This window comes from Centropristis striata, chromosome 14 (assembly GCF_030273125.1).
Source record: "Centropristis striata isolate RG_2023a ecotype Rhode Island chromosome 14, C.striata_1.0, whole genome shotgun sequence".
NCBI lineage: Eukaryota > Metazoa > Chordata > Actinopteri > Perciformes > Serranidae > Centropristis > Centropristis striata.
This window is the reverse complement of record NC_081530.1, coordinates 8279918-8302596: the sequence shown is the minus strand read 5'-3', so window position 1 is coordinate 8302596 and position 22679 is coordinate 8279918. Positions and strand designations below refer to the sequence as shown.

The following is a 22679-nucleotide window of genomic DNA, read 5'->3' as shown; positions in this document are numbered from 1 at the left end:
AGAAATATCATCATTGCTGAGCCACTGGTATTGATCAACAACGATATCAATACCCTGCAGATATACAGTATTGTGTTCACCGAGGTGATTGACTCTGTCACGGTCAGGTTAAGGGTTAGAGTCAGCTTTCTGAAGTATGTAGACCTGAACAATAAAACAGACTATGAGCTTCTCCCTAGTGCTGGTCGGAGCGAGTCTTGTCACAAAATCAGTTCTCTTCAAGTTGATACATGTATAAATGTATAAACAGGTACATTTATATCAGTATAAAATATTTGTCACTGATCAGTACCAGGCTTTCTGGACTCTAGTCAGTCATAGGGCTGGGTGATATATCGATTAATTGTAATTGTAATTGTAATTAATTTTAAATGTAATATGGAATTAGACCATATCGCATATATCGATATAGTTCAAAAATGCATTGTGATCCTTGCTCCAGACAAGCTGCTTTATATATAAATGCTGCCCTTACTAGGGTTTGTCATATTTATTTATTTGTCATATTTATTTCTTTAGTAATGTTCGTTATTCTTTTCTCATGTATTTATTTCAGAAAAAAGATTGGCCTATTTTATTTCATAGGCTATATTTATTTAAGATATTTTTTTTTTAGATGTGCACTTTATGGAGCTTTGATTTTAAAAAATGGTACTCCTGTTGATACAGTATTTATGTTCACTTAAATAAATGGTTTAAATAGAACTACTTGTGACAAATATATAAAAATATCGGGATATATATCGTATATCGATATTCAGCCTAAATATATCAGGATATGACTTTTGGTCCATATCGCCCAGCCCTAGTCACTCATTGAGGCCCTTGAAAGCCACAGCTATAAGCTCTCAAATACTTCTTGAATTTCATTTCTATCTGCTACAGAGGCTGAAAAATCTATTATTTAGTAGGCATTGACAATTCTGTTGAATTTACAGAAAAACTTCAGGTTTTAGGGGGTTATTTTAAAATCGCCCAGATGTTTTCCAGGCATTTTATCCAGGCATTTTAGGCCTAAATGGGTTAATATTTTGATTATTTTCATTGGTTGTGGAGTTCACAAATGGTTAAATTTAGCAATATTACATCTGTGTAACAAATGGTATCAACCAAAAAATTGCTACCTTAACTTATGAGACATAATTGAGCATGGAAATTGCCTTCATATACTAATATAATAGTGTTCTAAACTCTTATACACATTATATATAATTAATTAAATACAATTAATTAATATTACAGATTAATGACTAAAACAACTTGATATAACTTAGGCTGGATCTCAAATTAATCTTCAGGTTCCCAGCTTTCAGATGGTGTACACCACAATTCTCTCTAAAAGGGGGCAGAATGTAAATGGGTGTTGGGAGAATACATGATGTATATCCAGAGTTCTGAGCCGGAGCCAGACACTTTGTACCACCAGCCCAGACACGCTGCATTTCCATCTGTCTATAAGGACATCACACCGCTTCCTGCTGCATAGTACAGAACATAAACATAGGTTATTTTAAGTTGGAACAAACAGCCGAAGCTGTTGATCTCTTGAGAGGACAGTGCGCTTTTCATGTTCTTCTTGACAGAAGTGGAGTTTTTCCAAATGCAGAAGTGGATCTGGAACAAGATCAGAGAGGGACTGAACTCCTCGGTGGATCCGACTGACACTGGTAGAGAAATCATTCAGTACGGCAAAAAAGAAAAATCAGCACTGTTGATGTACTGTGGTGACTGATCCCAGATCCATGACTGCTGATGTTGTAATAAAGATGGACAGAAATTATAGTCCTTATGCAATGCAGTTTAACCCTCTGGAGTCCATCTATTTATTGAAAATACACGTTTTATTTACAGTAATAACTTTATTTACATATATGTAGACAAGCTGAGAAAGCCAGGTGAAAGTGCAATAATAGGAGCTTTCACAGTATGCCATTTTTGTTTGTAGACCATTTCTAAATTGTGAATTTTCTTTATACAATGAAAACTATTGCTAATTTTAATTTACATGCAAATAGACTGTTTTGTAGTTTCATTTTTTATTATTTTTTCTGCTGTTTTTGTGTGTATAAATGGTTTTAAAAAATGGAACATTTCAATAGATATCTGTGTCTTTTGTTTGTATTTTCGGTTCCTGGCAGCTTTATACTTTGTTAATTAAAATAAAATGAAAAATCTGCCAAGTTTGTGCGGATAAAAAGGAACCATGCATGTGATGTAAGATGCTAAACAGAGACAGAAATTAATGCATAGGAAATTGACAAATTTGAACCAAAATCTCTTGGACTTGAAAGGTTTAATAGAACCCCCTGTACTAAGACTGTTCTGTCTCTCAGTCATGTGCCAAATCTCTGAATTCCTCAGTGGATTCTTCCACACTGCAAGCTATTTTGTTGCCATAAGTAGTTAGCCTTCAGTAAATACATCATCTTGCCCTCTGATCTCCTTTCGTGGCTCATATTTTCAACATAAAGAAGAAAATGTATCTCTCTGGTGTAAAACTGCAATAAAGAACCTTGTGCGATCAAAAACACTGAACATAAAGAATCAGCAGCAGCATGGTAGACATATTTATGTCGACAAAATGCAAATGGACTAGTTTATTTCATTTGAGGCTCCCTACACCTTCCCCACCGCTCATGATTAATGGGACAGACACTGTCTGTTGGATGGAGAACTTCCCTGACAAAACACATTAATACTGAGGCCTGTTTTACATTCTCTTCCTGGCTACGTCTAGCTATCAGTGGAAGTGCAGGAAGAACATTTGTCTGCATGCAAAATGGTCTCATCAAAAAATAGAGATAAAAACATAGAAAAGTGTGGGGGGGTGGGGGGACACCATCATCATGGGAACACATATTCTGTGTTGACAAATGTGCAAATGGACTAGCCATTTCATTCCATCGGAGGCTTCCCACGTATTCCGCTTTGTTAATGATTAATGGGACAGACGTCTCATTTTGGACAGGGAACGTGCTTGACAACACACATCAATAATCAGAGCTGCTTTACATTCTGTCCACCTTGTTATCAGTGGAAGTGCAGGAAAAAAAAAACATTTGACTGCATGCAAAATGGTTGGAGATTTTCCATTCGAAAGTAAACATCAAATCCAATTTCCTGGGGAGGCTGGAGCTGCAGCTACCTGTACCTGACTGTGGTTTTATTACATCATTCTCCTATCGCACAATCTGATACCGGGCCGGGGTAAGCAATTCGATTGTACAAACTGTGGTTCTGTATCTGGAATCATGTGTGTTAAATACATTTGTTGGTTTCATTACCATATTTATGATTGAAGATGGAAGTCTGGGTGTTGTATTTAGAAAGATATGATTATCACTGACTCGTCATTTCTACAGAATCAGATGAAATGTGTTGTCAGAGAGACAACAGGCAGATCTGCCTTTCATTTTTTACTTACCCATTAAGCTTATGTTGAAGATACAAATTGTTATGGATTGTCTTGGTGCTGGATGATTTACAAATCCGTGGGTTTTTCTCCCATGGGCTCTCTCTACCTTAAGTTAGGAGAAAGGAAAAAAGTTCTTATTACTTTTCAGGTTTATTTCAGCTGGTTTCATTGTAGCACTGGCCATGTTATTAGGTGAATTGTGTACCCAATAAAGCCAGTGTCGTCTTCATCTGGTCCAAGGTTGGACTTGTTGTGTGTTCAGAAATGGTGAAATTGGTTATAACGACCAGTCTGGCCGTTCTCCTCTGACCTCTGGCATCAACAAGGCATTTTGGCTCACTGGATATTTTCTCTTTTTCAGACTATTCTCTGTAAACCCTAGAGAAAATACCAGTAGCAGTAGCAGTTTGTGAAATACTCAGACAAACAACCATTCCATGTTCAAAGTCACTTAAATCACCTTTTTTCTCCATTCTGATGCTCCCTTTGAACTTCTGCAGCTTGTCTTCGCCATGTCTACATGCCTAAGTGCATTGAGTTGCTGCCATGTGATTGGCTGATTAGATATTTGTGTTAAAGGAAAGTTGAACAGGATTAATTAAGTAACGAAGCTACACAGCGACAAATATGATATTGCTGACGAGTGACAACTCACCAAACATGCTACATAACAAGCTAGCTAAAGTTACATAGGTAGCTTACTGTGGATCGTTGGTGAAGTTTGTTGACTTTGCTTACTGAAATAAAAATTAAAACAAGTTTTTAAAACCAAGATAATTACTGAAACTTGATGGTGTGGTTACAAAACTAACTAAAACAAACTAAAATTAAAGTAAAAATGTCTTTCGTTTTTGTCTTTGTCAACTTTTTTCATATGTAAGCCTTTTTGGTTGATTGATTTGGTTTGTTTGATATGACATCTATTTATTTAGCTCCTAGCAAACAGCTGCTGGTTAATGAACACGTAAGCGGGAGGAAGCATTGGTAAACATGTTTATTGAGACTGGGATGTTACACGACTATATGAGTTGATTGATCTCAAAAAGTTCAGCACTTCACTCCAACCAAAATATATTATATATATATATAATATATAATATATATTGTGATCCCCCCCAAAAAAAAAAAAAAAAAACTAACACTCAAACTTTAATACTTTAATACTTTACTTTTGGATAGTATTAAAGTATTAAAGTTTGAGTGTTAGTTTTAGTCTTACATTACAAAAAAACTAAAACTAACACTCAAACTAATAAAAACTAAATTAAAACTAAGCATTTTCAAAAAAATAAAAAGTAGCAAACTCACTCTAAAAACTAATTAAAACTTACTGAATTTGAAAACAAAAATTCACAATGAAATTAAAACTAAAACTAATTTTAAAAAATCCAAAATATTATAACCTTGGTCCAAGGCTGGTGGATTGGGCAACAAACAGCATCTCATCTGGGGTTTTGTGCATTCCTTGAATAATGGAGTTGTGTCCTCCTGACCATTCTCCTCCTCTTTTTGTTTGGTGCATTGATACTGATGTGCTGCAGTCAGTATTTTAGCTCCGAACACAGCTCAGCCAATCATAATCAAGGACTGGAATTGTCGTCTTTATAAATAATTGTAAACCTCACTGGCCCACCAGTGGGTCATCACAAATTTATGCTGTGCATGAAAACATTGTTTTTTAACTGACAGAATTTCATTTTGAATTCCAGTGGAGATGTCAAAATATCCAAAGATACCAAACATGTCAGACTGAATTTTTTGATTTTTAATATTTCTACTTGATCGAAAGGTGCAGCCATAAAATAAAAAAATAAAAAAACCTTGAGTCTTGGGTTTGAATATATTTATCGGTGTAAACATCATATAGCTCCAGTGAAAAGATGGAACAAGGCGATAGAAAATATATAAGAAATTGTCTTACAGCAAGGATGAGGTGATTTTTTTTTTGCGAAATCAAAGCTACTTCAGTGGGAAACTGTATGTTGGGGGGTTTAAAATAGTAAGTGAGAGCTGTGGGAATTGTTCAGAAGCATAGTGTGAAGGTTCATCTCATACTGCAGTGCTCTGTGCTCGTATTCAGTGACACCAGCCTGAAGTGAATAAGCAGCCTCACAGGGAGTTAACTCACCAGGGAAACTTTATTGCTCCCAGCAACTACAGGTACATGGATGGCTGTGAAGGACGTGATGAATAAGTGTCTGCAGTAATCACTGGGAATAAAATGAGAGGATGTCTAAGCGGGTGGATAATACAATTTTGCAATGATAATATTAGTGCTGTAATCAGCTGCTGAGCCAGTAAGTAAAGGTCAATTAGAGCTATGTTAATAACAGTAAAGCAACAAGTACATAAACGAAGCAGAGGATAATGTAAATGGAAAGATCAGGGTTGAATATCTGCTGCTTATGGGAGGGTTGTGATCATTGTAATAATTTACACAAATCAAAGGATAACAGCTCGAGGTGAAAACCTGTGTAGCTGATTTGCATTTTTCTAGGTAATGTATTACAGGGATAGTTAATGGTACACTGTAAATAATTTACTGTGATTTCTACAGTAACTTATTGGCAGCAATTAGCAAGTAACTTACTGTAATTCATATTTACAGTAGAACTATTGTATTTTTATTTACAGTACTGTTTTTATACTATAAAACAAAATAATAAAAAAACACTGTGATTTTAGTTTATTTACAATACTGGTTTCTTTACTGTACAATTAAAAAAAAATAAACAGTGATTTTTTTTAGTTGTGTTAACAGTACTGATTTGTTTACTGTAAGAATACAAAAACTGGTAAACATTGTGATTTTTAATGGTACTGTATATGGCAATATGGTACAGTAAACAATGATGTTAATTTGATAATAATTTCATCATTACTTTTTATAGAAATAACTAGTAATTGCAAGTAATTACTCTATAGAAAATAATATTAATACATTTACTGTTTTACAATTGATTTCCATACTATGTTTTGTGCGGAAAAACAGCATTTGTATAGGACTGATTCTGAATTAAATTTTCATAACAATGGAAAAATACAGTATTCTACTTTACTTTTCATAGTACTACTCTTTCTACTGGGTTTTTTCTACAGTAATGTTTTAACTACTATTATTTTATCACAATTTTTATTGTAAATTATGCAGCGCTATACTGTAAAAATCAAACACAGTGATGAACTGTGAATAATACAGTAAATAACTGTGGATTTGACAGCGATTATTTACAGTGTAGTGTCTATGATGTGAATACTTTGGATACTCTATGGGTTTGATCTTATTAAACGCATGTTAGTTGATTAATCAAGGCTCCCGGTCTGTTTGTCTGTGAGCTTCTCCTCACTATTACTGTGGTAACAAGAAAGCACATGGCTACTTATAATGCAGAATGATGTCATTCTGCATAATAAGTAGCCATATCCTTAGAGTAGGTGTCATGTACATTTTGAGAACTGTCAGCTCCTCATCATTGTTTGCTGCCACTGCAGTTGATTTATCAATTAACATGTATTAAGAAGTTCAAAACACATATACAGCTGGATATTTGTGTGATTTAAACAGCTGTCTATGCAGGTTACGCTTCACTAAGGTGACGGTAGATGGAGTCAGTGTGAATTGCACCACGGAACGCTCATATCTCCCTGACAACGTGTTTGAAAACAAATAGGTCCACTCAGTCAGTCACACACAGACCCATGTGTAGGGCTGCCCTCCAGAGGTCAGCCAAAAAGACACCGAGAGCGTTTCCTTTGCAAAATATGCAGCCGTGCATCAGTGAGATGCATCATTTCATCAAAATCTTTGCAACCCACCCCTGTGTTCATTACCCCTAATTTGTGATTTTTAATCTTATCCCGCACATGTGTGTTTTTCACCCCCACCAGAGTATAAATTACAGCTGCAATTACCTACTAAACACACTCAAGTGGATCTCAGAGTTGCTTCTCCTTCTACTTTTTCATTATCATCATTAAGATGGCTCAGAAACTATATTATATTATATATTTATATAATTATATATATATTTTATTTTTAAAACAGCTAGGCACAACAGTTTTTATCGTGAGTGACTCAAACAGGTGAAAAAAGAGCTGTTTTTGAGTTTGTAGTAAATGTGAAAGAAAATAAACTGCAATGTCCATGTTCATCATTATGAAAGAACGTGTCAGTGCAACCAGTTTTACTGCAGCATGTTAGCGCTGTCGTTCATTTAGCATTTAGCTCAAATCCCCACTGTAAAATTACTGAAACTATACTTGTTAGTAGGCTCAATTTATTGGTATTTGGCCAATAAACACTAAATAATGATAAATATAAAATTCAAATCAATTAAATAAATAAGAAATATTTTTACTTTTTTATGGGGGACGGGGGGGCTATATTCTTTTAAATAATAATCAGCCTTATTATTTACCAAAAAAACTCAAGATACCAACAAGAGCAAATGTTCACTTTGGAGCATCATTGTTTTTAATGAGGATAAAGTGCAGTTTGTTCTCTCTGATGACTTGTGTGAAGATTCTGGTCACATACACAAATCAGGATGTGTAAACATCAATAGCTAGAAAAGCACACTATGCCAGTTTAAAATGTATAAATAACACATTGCTGCTGGGCAAAAATAAACCCTCTCACCTTCAAAATGTCAGGACACGGATAAACAGCAGCATTTTAAATCTGACCACTCTGCATCTCCAGTTTTGTCCTCTGGATTTGAAAAAGGGTTTCATAAAAAAACAGAGTTCACATGCTGTTTCTTGCCCTCTGAGAACTATATAAAGAAGCATAAACCTAAAGCTTTTGAATGTATTTACACATTATACATGTTTTACCACGGTTCTAAGTGGTTTTCTGAGTAAAGAAAGTACTGATGGTTACAGCATATGTTTTTCATACACGGTCCAGCTTCAATTTAATTAACTACATCTGACATCTGACCCAGTATTCTGCTCAACACTGTGGTATTTTTATTATTTAAATCTTGTGAAAAGACCTTGCCCCCACCGTTCAATCTCTCAATGCTCCTAGAATTCTCTTTATGTGCTTGAGCAGGAAACACAACCATGCTTCTCTTTTCTTTTAATATCAAAATATACCACTGACTCAAAGTCAATATCTGTGAAAATGAAATACTCGGAGACGAGCGCATAAAGACTCATAGATGTGATGCCATCAAATGTAAAATCTGGAGCTTTTTCATTTTTTATTCCCTGAATGATATTATTAGTTATGGAGCGGAAATTTCACAGAAAATCCCTCTGGATTTCGTCTGAGTTGCCTTTAACATCTCTCCTTATTCATCCCGTCTGGTGCAGTTTCAGATATTGAATGTTGATGATAGCAGAGAGATATGGAATAATATTGTTCATATTAAGTAACTGGGCTGTTTGCGTGCTTAATTTTTACATTAATAGTTTCTTTTCTGACATGGAATATGAAGCATTGCTGGTTCCATCTGTCTGTTAAAGGAATGCCTTTTTATTATCTAACAGCCTATTTTATAATGTACAAAGTGCACAAGCTTTGACTGACAAGACTTTAAACTGTGACTCTCATTTGCCGACATGCTGTATGTAAAGTATTGTGCTTGATATTCATAAATTCACCCATGAATGACCATTTAAATAACAGGTTGGAGACAGCTGGTCTGATTATAATTCGTGCAAGTTTTCTTTTCATTGTTTTTTTCATCCCTTTTGCTCAAAAACAAACTCTTCTTTTACAGACTGATGAGAAGATTGCATCTGTGGAGATTATTCATGATTTTAGTTCATAGATGATAATTGGGATACAAGTTAATAGTGTTCCTGATTATGCATTTATTGTCTTTTTGTGCATGTTTTACCTTGTGCTGACTTATTCAGACATGACGCTGAAGTTGAATTACCGTCGCATTTATATAACAAGGTGTCAAGGTTTCTTCTTTGGGATTTTTGAGACTGATGCAGTAAAATAGAGTACATTTTGGAGCTGGAATGAAAACAGACCTTTCACTGTGGATTGTGCACCAATTTTGCAACAATAAATAATGAGTAGGGTTGGGGATGTGGCAGTATATACTGTGCAATGGTATGCATTAAACTGTTAATCTTACAGTTCATCTACTGTTATCTACTTTACAGTATGTTACTGTGATAAAACCACATACTGAATTACAGTAAAATCCTGCATTTCATTGATTTTTACAGTAGACTAAAACACAGTATAGTGCTGAAGCTAGTTGCAATAGTGTTGCAGTATACAATGCAGTCATCTTTTTGTAAATAGAGCATATTACTGTCTGAAAGACAATTACTATGAATTAAGCGCTGTCTACACTGTAACCTCAGTAATTTTAATATTCCATTTACTGAAAGAGTTAGTGAAGTAAAATACAGCCATTAAAATGTGGACAAAAAGAGACTTAGAAAATATCATATATATATATATATATATATATACATATCATATATTTTATGGGAAACGGCAAGCTACCTACAAATATTGCCCAGAATGCATTGTTTTCTACAGTATAATACAATTTTAATGAAAAACAGTATGTTACTGTCCAGTTTGGCTGTTTTCTTACAGCAATCTGTTACAGTGTATAAATGTGTCAACCGGTATAGATTTGGCAATACCAGTCAGTCCATGGTAGCTATAGTTACGCTGCCCTGTGATCTCACAAATCCAGCTGCCTCATGGTAATTTGTGCAGACACGGAGGAAGAGAGTTAAGTTGTAAATCCAGAGTTGTAGAATATTAAAATTATTGTTCTCAGGAACCTCTCGGCCTCGATCAGACAGAGCAGGCGCAAAACCGAATCACCTGTCTGTTATTTTAACACAGCAAAGCAAACAGATCTGTACTTTTTAATATGTTTACAGGTGGAGGGCACTAGATAGTTGGTTCATGGTTTACTTTAGGATGAGTTGGGAACAGTTTGCCTCAAAATTTATATTGGACCATGTGAAAAGCTCAGAGTTTAAGTTTTTTCAACCTGAGGCATTCAGGGCTCTCCTGTGCATAAACATGAGGCGCTAAGAGCAGTAAAATGTTTGTTGTTGATGTGCTCAACAATTTAAAAGCACCAAGCAAAACGCTTTCTCATTGAAAACCATTACAAATAGGCACCACATTTTGATCGAACCCATAAGCTTCCATTGTGAAATAATTATAATTTTACTATTTTGAGACTTTTATTTTAACTGAATTGTCTTGTGGGGTTTTCATTTTTTTGGTCTGTAGCCTAAAAGAAGAAAATATCATTAAATGTGAAGTAGAAGATACGACGGCCAATTAGGGCCAAGTATTAAAAAAATAAAATAAAATACAGACCCAGGGAATGGGGGTAATATTTCAAGAAAAAAGTCGCAAATTTATGAGATTAAAAGTGGCAAATTTGCGAGAAAAAAAGTTGCAGATTTATGAGAACAGGTGACGAATCTACAAGACAATAGTTGCAGATTTATGAGGAAAAAAAGTCGGAAAAATAGTGTTTTGTCTTTGTCACAAAATATTACCCCCCTCCCCCATTTTTTTTTGTATACTTGGCCCTTATACGCCATCGGAAGAAAAATAATAATAATAATAATTTAATTTATAGATCGAGTACTGTATCTAGATATATACCATTATTGTGATATAAAATGATACACATCATGATAGAAGATTGATTTTGTCTATATTAGCCAACCCTAACCTCTACATTATGTCTGCACTTATTTGACAAAATGTAGTATACTGATCTGTGATAGGCCGATACCTCTACTTGTTATGATTAACTCCCACTGGGAGGCTTGCTTTAACTTGGCAAGCATTCTCTCCCAGCTCAGCACAGATACCTTTCTCAAGTATATAATACATAGGAGGCTTCAAAACTGCAGAATTTTGATTTCTGAAATTGCTCACAAGTAACCCGAGGTAAGCCGGGGAGAAAAACAATTTCCACACAACACAAAATGAAAACACTTTACTGTAACTACACCCTGCAAAGTTGATGACGTCTCAAAACTGAAGATTAGGGTGAAAATCACAGCTCACACACTGCTGCCTGCCTGCCTGCCTGCCTGCCTGCCTGCCACCCCCTCGCTCTCTCCCTCCCTCTGAAGTGTGAACAGACGCTTTGCTGTCTCAGCTTAGCGAACTTTGATCAGCGCAGGGTTGCCAGCCTTCAGTCGAACAAGGTCAGGGGAGCGAAATGATGGCCGGTGTGTTGTCAAAAGTGTGGAGTTGCCACCTGTTTGAGAATATATTCCTCTGGCTCTCACATCTACCTGAACCCTTAATGCCAAGAGGCTTCAAACTGAGTGGAGTCAACAGCCTGCTTTATAGAAGTAGGCCTATTCATTGAAGTGTCCATTATAAGTGTCCCAAGGTATCCTTGTCAAACTCGCTGCCTTAGACAATAACCAACCTTGGGCTGTATGCAAATCCGCAGTCCGCCGTGAGTTACGGAGCTCCAAACAGCAGACGGGATCACTTCTAAGCCTTCCTGTGCATTGGCCTGTGTCAGTGCTGCTGATAAACGGCTGTACAGTTTGTTTTTCTGCTCCGATAGGGAGAATGAAATCAACAGGCAAGCTGTGTCGCCGCGTAGCCTTTTCTCAGTCTTAAACCCAATCCGCTTTGCTTCCCTCCAGGGTGGAATTTGAATGACCTGATCAATTTCTAATCAGGAAAGACCCACAGCCTTTCTCTCGTCGTAATAGACTTTTCCACAAATCTTTTATATGGAGAGCTCACTCAGAAATTGTTAAGAGCAAAGGGCAGGTAGCGTGTTCATTTTTCAGATATATTTCTCCACATGTGCGGTGATGATAGCACTTTATCTCCAGTGTGGATCTGCTCTTAGCTAAATATAGAAGTATTTGTGGATTCCTAAACACAGCTGCACATCAGGCCCTGTTTAAAGGCAGAGGTGGCCTTTTCATGTTGGAAATGGAACCCCAGGAGGGCTACCTGCTTTGTCAGTCATGAAAAGCCTCTGTCTGAAAAGTCATTCCCCTACTTACCCCTATTTTATTCTGTGAATCGTATTAACAGCAGGTTTCTGACTAACTATTTGCTCTGCAGGAGCTTGAATGGTTTAAACCAGTGAAACCAACCCTGTCTGGCTGGTGTACTCCCACGGTTCGGTCAGATAAACTCAAGTAGACTACATAGTTCTCTCTGTCTTCCAAATGTGTTCATGTCAACTGATTTCAAAGTGGGTGTTGCTGTATTAATTCATATTCATATCAAGTCTGAGCATGGAGGCAAACCAGGAAGTGCCTAAAGCTGCATTCTACTGAAAATTCCAGAAGGGGGCGCTAAGTTTGGCTGCAAAAAAAATCTGCCCATTCATTTCAGTGCAAAATTTGAAAACTTGATTTATTACCTCAGAGAAAATTTTCAGGACAACACTATGGCCTCAATCGCTAGTAAAAAATCTTCTTCAAGACAATTTGATGTCAATAGTTCTAATAATGGCCCCATTTAGAAGATAAAGAATCGTATGATTTGGGGCGTGGCTACCTTTGATTGACAGGTTGCTAACAGGGCGAGCCATCATCAGGAGATCAAATCAATTTTATTTATATAGCCCAAAATCACAAATCACAGATTTGCCTCAAAGGGCTTAGAAGAAGAAGAAGCAGAGCAATGCGTATCCACCACATACAGTTTTGCTTACTATTACAACCATGAGCCATTGTGACTTGGACTTTAGTCGGCTTGGATGTGAAAGTTAAAGATTTGAGACTTGACTTGACTTGACCTGAGACACGATGACTCAAATGACTTGCCTGTTTTAATTTCATTTTCGTGTTAGCTAACTACTTCAGCCGTTTATCCATTACTATTAGAAACTTGTTCAACCATTTATCCATTAGGACTCCTTTTATCTCTTAATTCAGCCATTACTTCCATTATTTATCCATTACAAACATGTATAAGGTCATAGTGACTTTAATCACAACATTTTTTTCTCATAGTGAAACCCATCACTGATCAATGCTCCAAAAAACCTTTGCAAAGTTGCCATTGTTGGCAAATGACATCAATGTTTCCTTTGACTAATAGGGTCGACAAATCTTTTGAATTATGTGTTTTTAGTTATTACACATCACCCTTTTCATTGTAGAAAGGACTTCTAAGAAAACAAACACTCATATTTCATATTACTTTGCAAGGTCATTTTACTCAGCCTGTTAAAGTGAATGGGTAAACAATGAATATTTGATTAAAATCATTTTTTCCTCCAATTTTCATTTTGGAGTACACCTGATTGCTGCATCTAATCATTAAAATAGTCAAAAAATCACCCTGCTGAGCATACCTCCATCGAGAGGTCAGAGTAGAGTACCCTCCACAAACATGAAAAGCTTAATATTAAGCCCTATGTGCAGTGGGAGAGAGGTAGAATTATTGCTTCTTGCGAGTTCCACCAGTTAAACAAACAAAAAGCAATATCATTTATGAGGGTGGAATATGATCAGGGATACGGATTGATTTTCCTGCTTTTTGGAGTCTTTGCCTGTTTTAGCCAGCTACTTCAGCCATTTCACCTTTTCCCTGCTGACTTCTAACTAGCATTAATGTATTATGCGTGTGTGAAATTGTATCTATTTATTCACATTAGTTGAGTTAGTGGAGCTGCTCCACACCCAAGAGCATCACAGGTTTAAATTTCATATATAACTCACGGGTGTTGAAAACATTAAATACATTTTAAAAAGGGCTCCCACTTTGGAGATTAGAAGCATTCAAAGTGGTGGACTGAGTAACAGATACAGAGCAAACAGTTTCCCTAATGTATACTTTGAATGAATTTGAATGTGTGATCGTGACACTGGATCAGTGGCTCATTCTAGTGTTATCTCAGTTTTGCATTTTTTCGCCCTTAAGAAAGCTTTTTCCAATTATTGGAAACACTGGAATGGGAGATTAAAGTAGCTTCCTGATTCTTCCAGGAGAATTGTAATTTTTCAATCAGTCAAGAAATTTTTGATGGTCTTTTTAGGTCCTCATAGGGCACTCATTGAAATACTTGGAAATTAAAGATGTCAACCCAACCAAGACTTTAACTTTTTTGTTTTTTTTGTTGTTGTTTTTTTAGGCATTTAGTAGCTTTATTGACAGTAGAGATATTTGGAGTGAAAGGGTTAGATAGAGGGGAAGACATGCGAGAAAGGGCTCCGAGCTGCTTACGAGGACTGGGCCTCTGTGGTTTACGCTTTATCAGGTGTGCCACCGGGAACTTTACCAGGGACTTTAACTTTTGTGACTTTTTTGAAATTTTTTAATTTTTAAGTTGCAAATCAAGGTCAATTGAGTTATTATAAATGTTATTTATTTATTTATTTTGTTATTATTATTATTGTTGTTTTTGTTTTGTTATCATTATGTTTCTTGTATTATATCTATTTTTAAAATTATTTTATATTATTATTATTTTATTATATTATATATATTTTTTTTTTTTTTTTTTATTGTAATTGTTATTATTATACTGATTGGTCAGATGTCATGGTGTCACTATCTGTGACGTAGCCTGATCTTCGCGGATTAGCTGGGAGAAATCCATGTGGTGAGAGAGACATAGAGAGACATGGGAGCCCATTTTTGGTGGCCAGTTACTAAATATGCTTCATTGCCCATTAAAGGGTTAAGAGCTGAGAGTTGGAGACACATCCTGTGTAAATTGGCACAGTCTGAGCACTAAACAAACACTGTAAATGAAACACTTCCCACAGCCATGTATAAAAAATAGTAGTGTGATGTTACATAAACTTTAACGGCTATACTTTAAATTACAATAGAGAGCACACCCTTTTGTATTTAACAGTATTTGAGCCCCACAGGCTGTATTTTTTCCACCAGTTTCCCTGGATGCATGTCACAGAATGTCTTGTTTTTGTCTCCTAGGTGGATCATTAAAGAATGGATGACACGTCAGTCATTCACCTCACAGAGTCAACATCTGAGCAGTCGGTAAAACCGGCTGAATCTGATTAACCAGGAGCTGCTGGGATCAGTGGATTTATCTAGCTTTGGTCTGGACGAATCAACAAAGATACTACGTCAATGAATTTTATTAAGGACATTCATGAACACAACCCTGCGTTGTCTGAAGAATAAGAATAACAGGGTATGCTCATTGGACAGCAGTAATATATTAGAGCTGAGCCAACTGACTGTGACGACATGTCTCTACCCAAGCGGAGGAAAATCAGGACTTTTGCTCTGCTGTTTTGCATCATTACATTTACAACATTCCTGTTCAGTTACACTTTCCGGGACCCCTCGCTGTACTTCTTCAAGTACGCTTTTCGCCTGTCGGATAACTTTTTCTCCAAAGGGCTATGTGCCTGCCAACAGTGCATGACAGAGCTGGAGGATGACCCCTGGTTTGCTGAGCGCTTCAATCAGTCCGTCCACCCTCTGATGACCAGGGAGAACAGCGTCCTCTCCGACGAAACCTTTAAATGGTGGCAGGTAAGATTTCGAGGGGATGTGTTCAGGGGATTTGTGTTTCTATCCGAGAGAGGATTGAAGGGGAAAAAATGAAAAAAACATGCACATTCAGCTCCTGAGAGCAGACAAGGTGCTGAAAAGAAAGATCATGAATAAAGAACAGAGATCAGACGCTGCTGTAATGCTCCCAAGGAATGTTTGTTTTTGCCACATTGATTGTTTCAAATCCAAGGGATCTTCACCAGGATCAAGTTGTGAAGCAAACTCCCACGCACAATTTGTTCACATTTAACAAGTGAGATAGTGGGTATGGAAATTGTTGTTTACTCTCAACATCTTTCCCACATCTCAGAGACAGATATTTTCCATCACAACTAAGTATAGGTGTCTACAAGAAAGTGATCTTTAAGTGATACCATAACCATTTACAGCCATTTACTCTTTAATCTGCAATGTTCCTCTTAAAATGATGCTGCAAAAATTATTCAAATATGCCACTTCTGTTCGTGAATTTGTGCCTTGGTGACAGTTATTCCCAACTGTATGACTATTAAGACAAAAAAATCCTTCAATGCCTTTCAAAAAGTTATCTAATTATTAAAGACATGCTTTGCAGGAATTCCTAAGGTCTCTTTCTGTTTGTAAACACTGCATTCAAACTTGGCCCCTCCTCCTTGGTTTAACAAAACAGAAAGCAAAGCCCAGATTTGGAAGAGCTTTGTCCACTTGCCGTTTAAATGCTAAATTTGCGTTTTCTCACCGCAGTTTTGGCTATTTTCGCCGCTTTGAGCCCAAAGCTGATACCCAGACACAAAAAGCCTGCATAATCTTCAATAATAATGAATAAGCACAAACTATAATTGTATACAAGAGGTGGACATAAGCCCCTTTCATAGTGGCGTTTCATGCCGGGACATTTACGTCTCTGTAACGTCTCGACTTCACTATCAATGCGCCCAAAGCGGCATGCCGGGATCAATTGATCCCACCAATTTTCCGCCTGCAGAGGAGGTTACAGAAGCAGAAAATTGGTGGGACTGTTGGAAGCGGGACCACTGTAAACGGGACATCCCGGCAAGGCGAAATATTTGATGTTGCGCTAACATACACCTCCCACTTGGTCCGACAGTCATCGAATCACTGTCCACTGCGGCTGCCATTGCTAACTGTACACAGCGTCCGTCGCTTATTGTAAACAAACCGGCATGCTTACTGTACACGTGGTGTCCGCTGCTGATCGTAAACAAACCGGCATCACTAACTGTGCACAGAGTGTCTGGTGCTTGTTGTAAACAAACAGAGGTTGCTAACTGAACACATCGTGTTGCAGCACATATACACTGTACTACTACAGAGCTAACTGTGTAGCCTATTAGCACTGTGCTAATGCACAGCACTGCTGCTGCTCTGACTATCGTCTCCTCCTACTATCCTCCCACCTCGTTCCACGACGCCGGACTGCACTATGAAAGGGCACAAATATCACGCCTTCATATGATCACTATGAACACCCATAGGCGAAAAGCCGGCACAGATCTTTCCGGCAATATAGCGGGACATTTGCGGACTGCACTATGAAAGGGTCTTTCCAATTGCCAGCAGGGGGAGACTCCAATAAAAGAAAAAAGGTGCCCAATTGCATAGAAGTCTATGAGAAAATACCCTACTTCTCTCATGATTTATTACCTCAGATACAAACACGTAGCAATGCTGAAACCTGGAACAGCAACATTCAAATAGCTGTGAACTTGTTGTTGAGGCCCAGTTTGTCTCATATAGACGTTAAAAATAACCTTGTGCATTCAGATGTGATGCCAAGGGGCGCTGACTAAGCGTTGGTATTTGACGAGTTGGGAGTGAGAACAGCTGGGCCAGGCGCAGTGACTTCCTGGAGTCTCTGCTGGCTGCCTTGTAACCTCATGGTGACAAAAAGACTCTTAAACATAAAGCCTCTAAGAGACGCTTAAACATTCATTCATTCCTCTATTATCCTTAACCGCTTATCTAAACTCGGGTGATGGAGGTCTGGACCAATCCCAGCTGACCTGTCCAGGATGTCTCCAGACTATCACAGTCTGGTGAGGCGATAAAGCATTGCTTTTTAAGTTATTAAATAAGAATGTATATCTAGAAAAGATCAAGTTCTAGACTGATTTCCATTCTATCTATAAACTCTAATCTAGTTTTTACTTCTGCACTGCCACCTCAAACTGCAGTCAGTGGAGGAACTGTTATCTCTGCCTTTTTCATGATGGATTTTGTCACCTGTATGATTGCTGAGTGTCACTGTTAAATGGCTGCTCAAGAGAAAAGCCATCAGATTCGAAGTGACTGACACCAAAACCTGGTATTTACTGTTTGTGTAGCTTAAACATTCCTTCATATCAAACTCGCTCCACTGGAAATATTTTAATGGATATAATGCCTCTTACATTTGGCCAGTCATCCACAGGGATCATAAAACACAGCAAACATAAAAATGAAGCCAGAATGATGAGATACAATGGCTGTTAAAGTGTTTTATGGAGGATTTCTTCTTTAAATCCACTCTCTTCTAATTCATGCCAGCTATATAACTAATAACATATCAGCCTTAATTTAATTTTACCCAACCAATATATACTGTACCTTCTGTACATCCCATTATTAGAGTACAGCTCTCTAAATTAAAAAAAGTCTATTCACAAAATTTATGTCACATAATTATCCTACCTTTGTCTGGAAGGCATCCAGGGCCTTAGGCATTCCCACATTCACCTCACACCATGTCCAATTAGAGGCAAGAATAGAAAAATTACTGCAAGGTTGCCTCCTGTCACTACTCATTTCAGGAAGTGCTTCTCACAGGGAGCTTGATGAGGCAAGTGTCACATATCAACGGTAGCCAGGGCCAGATGGTCCGGGCTGCGCCGCTGCAAGGCAAAGGCGTGACCTCCAGGTGTACCCGGGTGCCGTCCTCCCATGGGAGGTCAGAGCTTACATGTTACACAGCCAAATGCAATATCCATAAAGGACAAGTTGGAATTAGGTGGGAAGATATGACCAGGATATCTTGTGTAACCTGCTCCCATTGAAACCCATTAAAATGGCAATTTTTATCCCACAGCCATTCCAGCATAAAATCAAGCATCCTATTGTATCTGGCTTTCAATCAGAGCTCTGGATTCAAGACTGTAGTTCTTATTATTTTCCACTACACTGTATAAAAAATGTCTGTAGATTTTACGGTGAAAAACTGCTAAACCACGACAGTAAAAGACTGTAAAATGATAAATGAGTTAATTCAGTTTCAGTGACGATAAAACACTGTCAATGTATATAACAGCCAAAACAGGATTATTTGCATTTATCTTTTGTTAAAAAAAAATACTTTTTCTCACTGTTAAATGTCTTATCTCTAACAAAAATATACTTTAATATTTAATGGTAAAATCTTTAATTTATGCGGCATTTATAAAGTACTTTCTAGTCAAAAACAGTGTTTCTTTTGATGAAAAAAACTTTTATTTATACAGTAAAAAATGGGAAAAAATGGCAGTCTTAAACGTGAAATCAACAGTGCTAATATCTTTTTACCGTAATATTAAAAAAAGTTTGACCGTATTTATTACAGTAAATTTCTGGCAACCGCAGCTGGCGTTTTTTTACCGTAAAAACACAGGGTTTTTTTACAGTGTAGATTGACCCACTTTCCTGTGACTTGTTCTGTTTGTTTTTTTTACAGGGTTGTTCCTGCTGTATTATGGAGCACTGCAGTGTTTAATGCAACTTGTTTAAGGTTACAGTGATATTATGCAAACAAAGGGTTCAAATTCACATTGAAAGTGGAAAATAATATTAATATACAGTATTTTTTAATAGCACAAATAACAAATGTTGCTTATCATTGACATATCCCATTCTGAGAAAAAATTTAAAAAAGAAATTTGCCTCAACATCAACTATACAGAAAATAATTCAACTTTTGTGCACCAACAGGGGCATTATGTAAACTAACTGGCATTTTAAGGATTACAATTCTGGAAGTGAATTAGTATGTTTGGTAGTAATGATCTTGATTGAACTTGGTTAAAAGATTTAACTCAGTGAAAGTGGAAAATAATATTTGACAGTTTTTGGTGCAGACATTTTTGTCTGGCAAAGAGGAATAGGTACACAAGGGTTCGCTCATGATTAAAGTCTAAATTTGAATAAATAATATCTTGTTGCCCATATTCAATGCCAAATGAAATGACAAAATGTTAAACTGTTTTCCCAGAATCCTTTGGCAGGGTACAGTCTCCACAGTAATATTTGAAGCCTGAGTCACTGAAACATTGAAACTGATGAGAGATTGCAGAACATAGTGTTTTCAGCTGCAGCACTACAGTATATACCAGCACACATTGCTGCATTTATTTGCTGTCTCTCCGAGTTCAAAGCCACCAGAAGAAGGCCAGGCCAAAAGAGCCCCCGCAGACGGAGCTAAGCCGCCCCCGAGGTTATTTCAGAAATGTGCTCGGTGTCTCGAGCTCCGCTGCCCTTGTTCAATCACTTCAACTTAAAGTGGCCCCGGAGCCGTGGCTCTCTCTGAGGTCTGTCTCTGCTGTGTCACCAGTGGTTGCAGTCAGAGAGGCAGCCGGCCAACTTCAGTGAAGTGGTGGAGGAGCTGTTCCAAGTCATCCCCGATGAGGTACTCTACATGGACACCAGCCCCGAGCGCTGCAGGACCTGTGCCGTGGTGGGGAACTCTGGGAACCTGAAGGGGGCCCAGTACGGAGCCCTGATCGACTCCTGTGATTTCATCATAAGGTCAGTGAGCACTTCAGTCTGCGGTGGCAGGGTTCTTTCATTTGTAAATGAAAAGCCGACCTGGCAGGCAGACATTTTTGCTTTTATTCAAAGGTGGACAGCATAGATGTGAAAGGAAATGAGGGGACAGAGACGTGCAACAATGTCCCTGAGATCACAGTATATGCATCTCAACCAGTGGTGGAATACGTATTCAGATCCCTTATTTATGTAAAAGTACTAATATCACACTGTGAAATGACTTCACTACATGAAAAGTCCTGCATACAGAAGAAAAAGGATTGGGTGCAGGCAGGAGGAGAGAATTAGGAGGAGAGGAGAGGAGAGGAGAGGAGAGGAGAGGAGAGGAGAAAAAGTGCATAATGTGAATTGTTTTATCAGTTTTTATGAATAAAACAATTCACATAAATTACATAAAAGCAGGTTTTCCCAAAACAATAGCTGTACTACTACAAGGAATAACTAATTTATGTGTAGGGGGATTTTAGTACGACTACAGCCTTAGATGGTGTAGCTATTGCTCATTTTATGAATAAAAATATTCACATAAATTATATAAAAGCAGATTTAAAAGCAATGTTTCTCTGATGACTCACTGATGCAGGAATAGCTAATCTGTGAATATCTTTCCAACATTGCAGAACTCAAAAAGTTGACTTTATTCTCAACATATTTCTCGTCAAGTGTAAAATGAAAAAAAATATCCTCCTCTCATTGTTTTTTTCTCCTGCCTGGCTAATCTAATCCTCCTCCGTAACTGCATTCAAAACCAATTTAGGTATGGGCACAAACGTATCAGCATCAAAATATGCATAAAGTATCAAAAGTAAAAGTCCTTATATTCAGAATGTCCCCAAGCTGACTGTTATACAAATACACTGTCACCCATAAAGTTGGATAGTTTGGTTTTCAGATGCAATCATAATCAAGAGATTGATTAATAAAGTTTTGAGAAGATATACATTTTATCTGTCAAGAATAAATCACATTGTCACAATCTTTTCATGGAGAGAGGTGAAAAATATGTATTCCAACTTTATGAGCAACTGTGTATGTTTCAAATATATTGTTGAATTCTTATTGTTAATGCATTCATGGAAGCAACATTTTACTGTTCAGTAGGGCTCATTTTATCTACTAATACAGGCGCATCTCAAAAATCAGAAGATAGATCATAGAAAAGTTTATTTATGTCAATAATTCAATTCAAAAAGTGGAAATAACACATTACACACAGAATGAAAACACAGAATGTCTTCATTTATTTAATTTCTTATAATTATAATGATATTGGCTTATATTTAATGAAGAACTAAAATTCAGTGTCTCAAAAATTTTGAATATTACAAAAGACCAATTTTAAAAAGTATGTTAATGTAATATATAATAATAATTATAATGTAATATGGAAATGTTGGCCTCTGAAAAGTGCATTTATATGACTCAATACTTGGTTGGGGCTATTTGACTTGAATTATACTGGAAATGGACTTTTACATGATATTCTAATTTATTGAGATGCAACTGTAAACTGTTATGTGGTTTAATTTATAAAAATGCTTAGTCATTTTAAATTAATCATATTTTTTATGTTAGAACTTGACGTAAAAAGTAACTCAAGATGTCAGCTAGTAGTAAAAAGTAAAATATTTGCCTCTAAAATGTAATGAAGTAGAAGTATAAAGTTACATAAATAGAAAGTACCTCAAAGTACAGTACTTGAGTAAATGTACTTAGTTACATTCCACCACTGATCTTAGCCTCAAGGCCATATAAAAGTTTTAGCTTGAAAAGTTTTAGACTTTGTTAATTTACTGCTGCCCTGATCAGTTTTAAAACAATATGTGATCCAATCAGCTGCAGCGTTTCCATCATATTATGGGTTCAGTTTGTTTCCTCAGTTAATGGAGTGGCAGACAAACAGTTTTATTTAAATCAGCGTGTAAGGTAGGCGTCTCTCTCTCTTATTTATTCCTGCCACCTCCCGGCCCGCACTCAAATTTTCACTTCACACGTCCTTGTTCTGGGCCCGCA

At 37.0% G+C, this 22679-nt stretch overlaps 1 protein-coding gene across 1 annotated transcript in view; it reads left to right on the top strand.

Moving 5' to 3' along the window:
* Positions 1 to 22679, top strand: part of LOC131985441 (CMP-N-acetylneuraminate-beta-galactosamide-alpha-2,3-sialyltransferase 1-like) — an 88633-nt gene that overhangs the window by 40954 nt on the left and 25000 nt on the right. The window contains exons 3-4 of the mRNA XM_059350556.1: positions 15306 to 15875; positions 20452 to 20645. Coding sequence (XP_059206539.1) covers positions 15585 to 15875; positions 20452 to 20645 — 485 coding nt within the window. The 5' untranslated portion in view covers positions 15306 to 15584. The remainder of the gene's footprint in view (positions 1 to 15305; positions 15876 to 20451; positions 20646 to 22679) is intronic.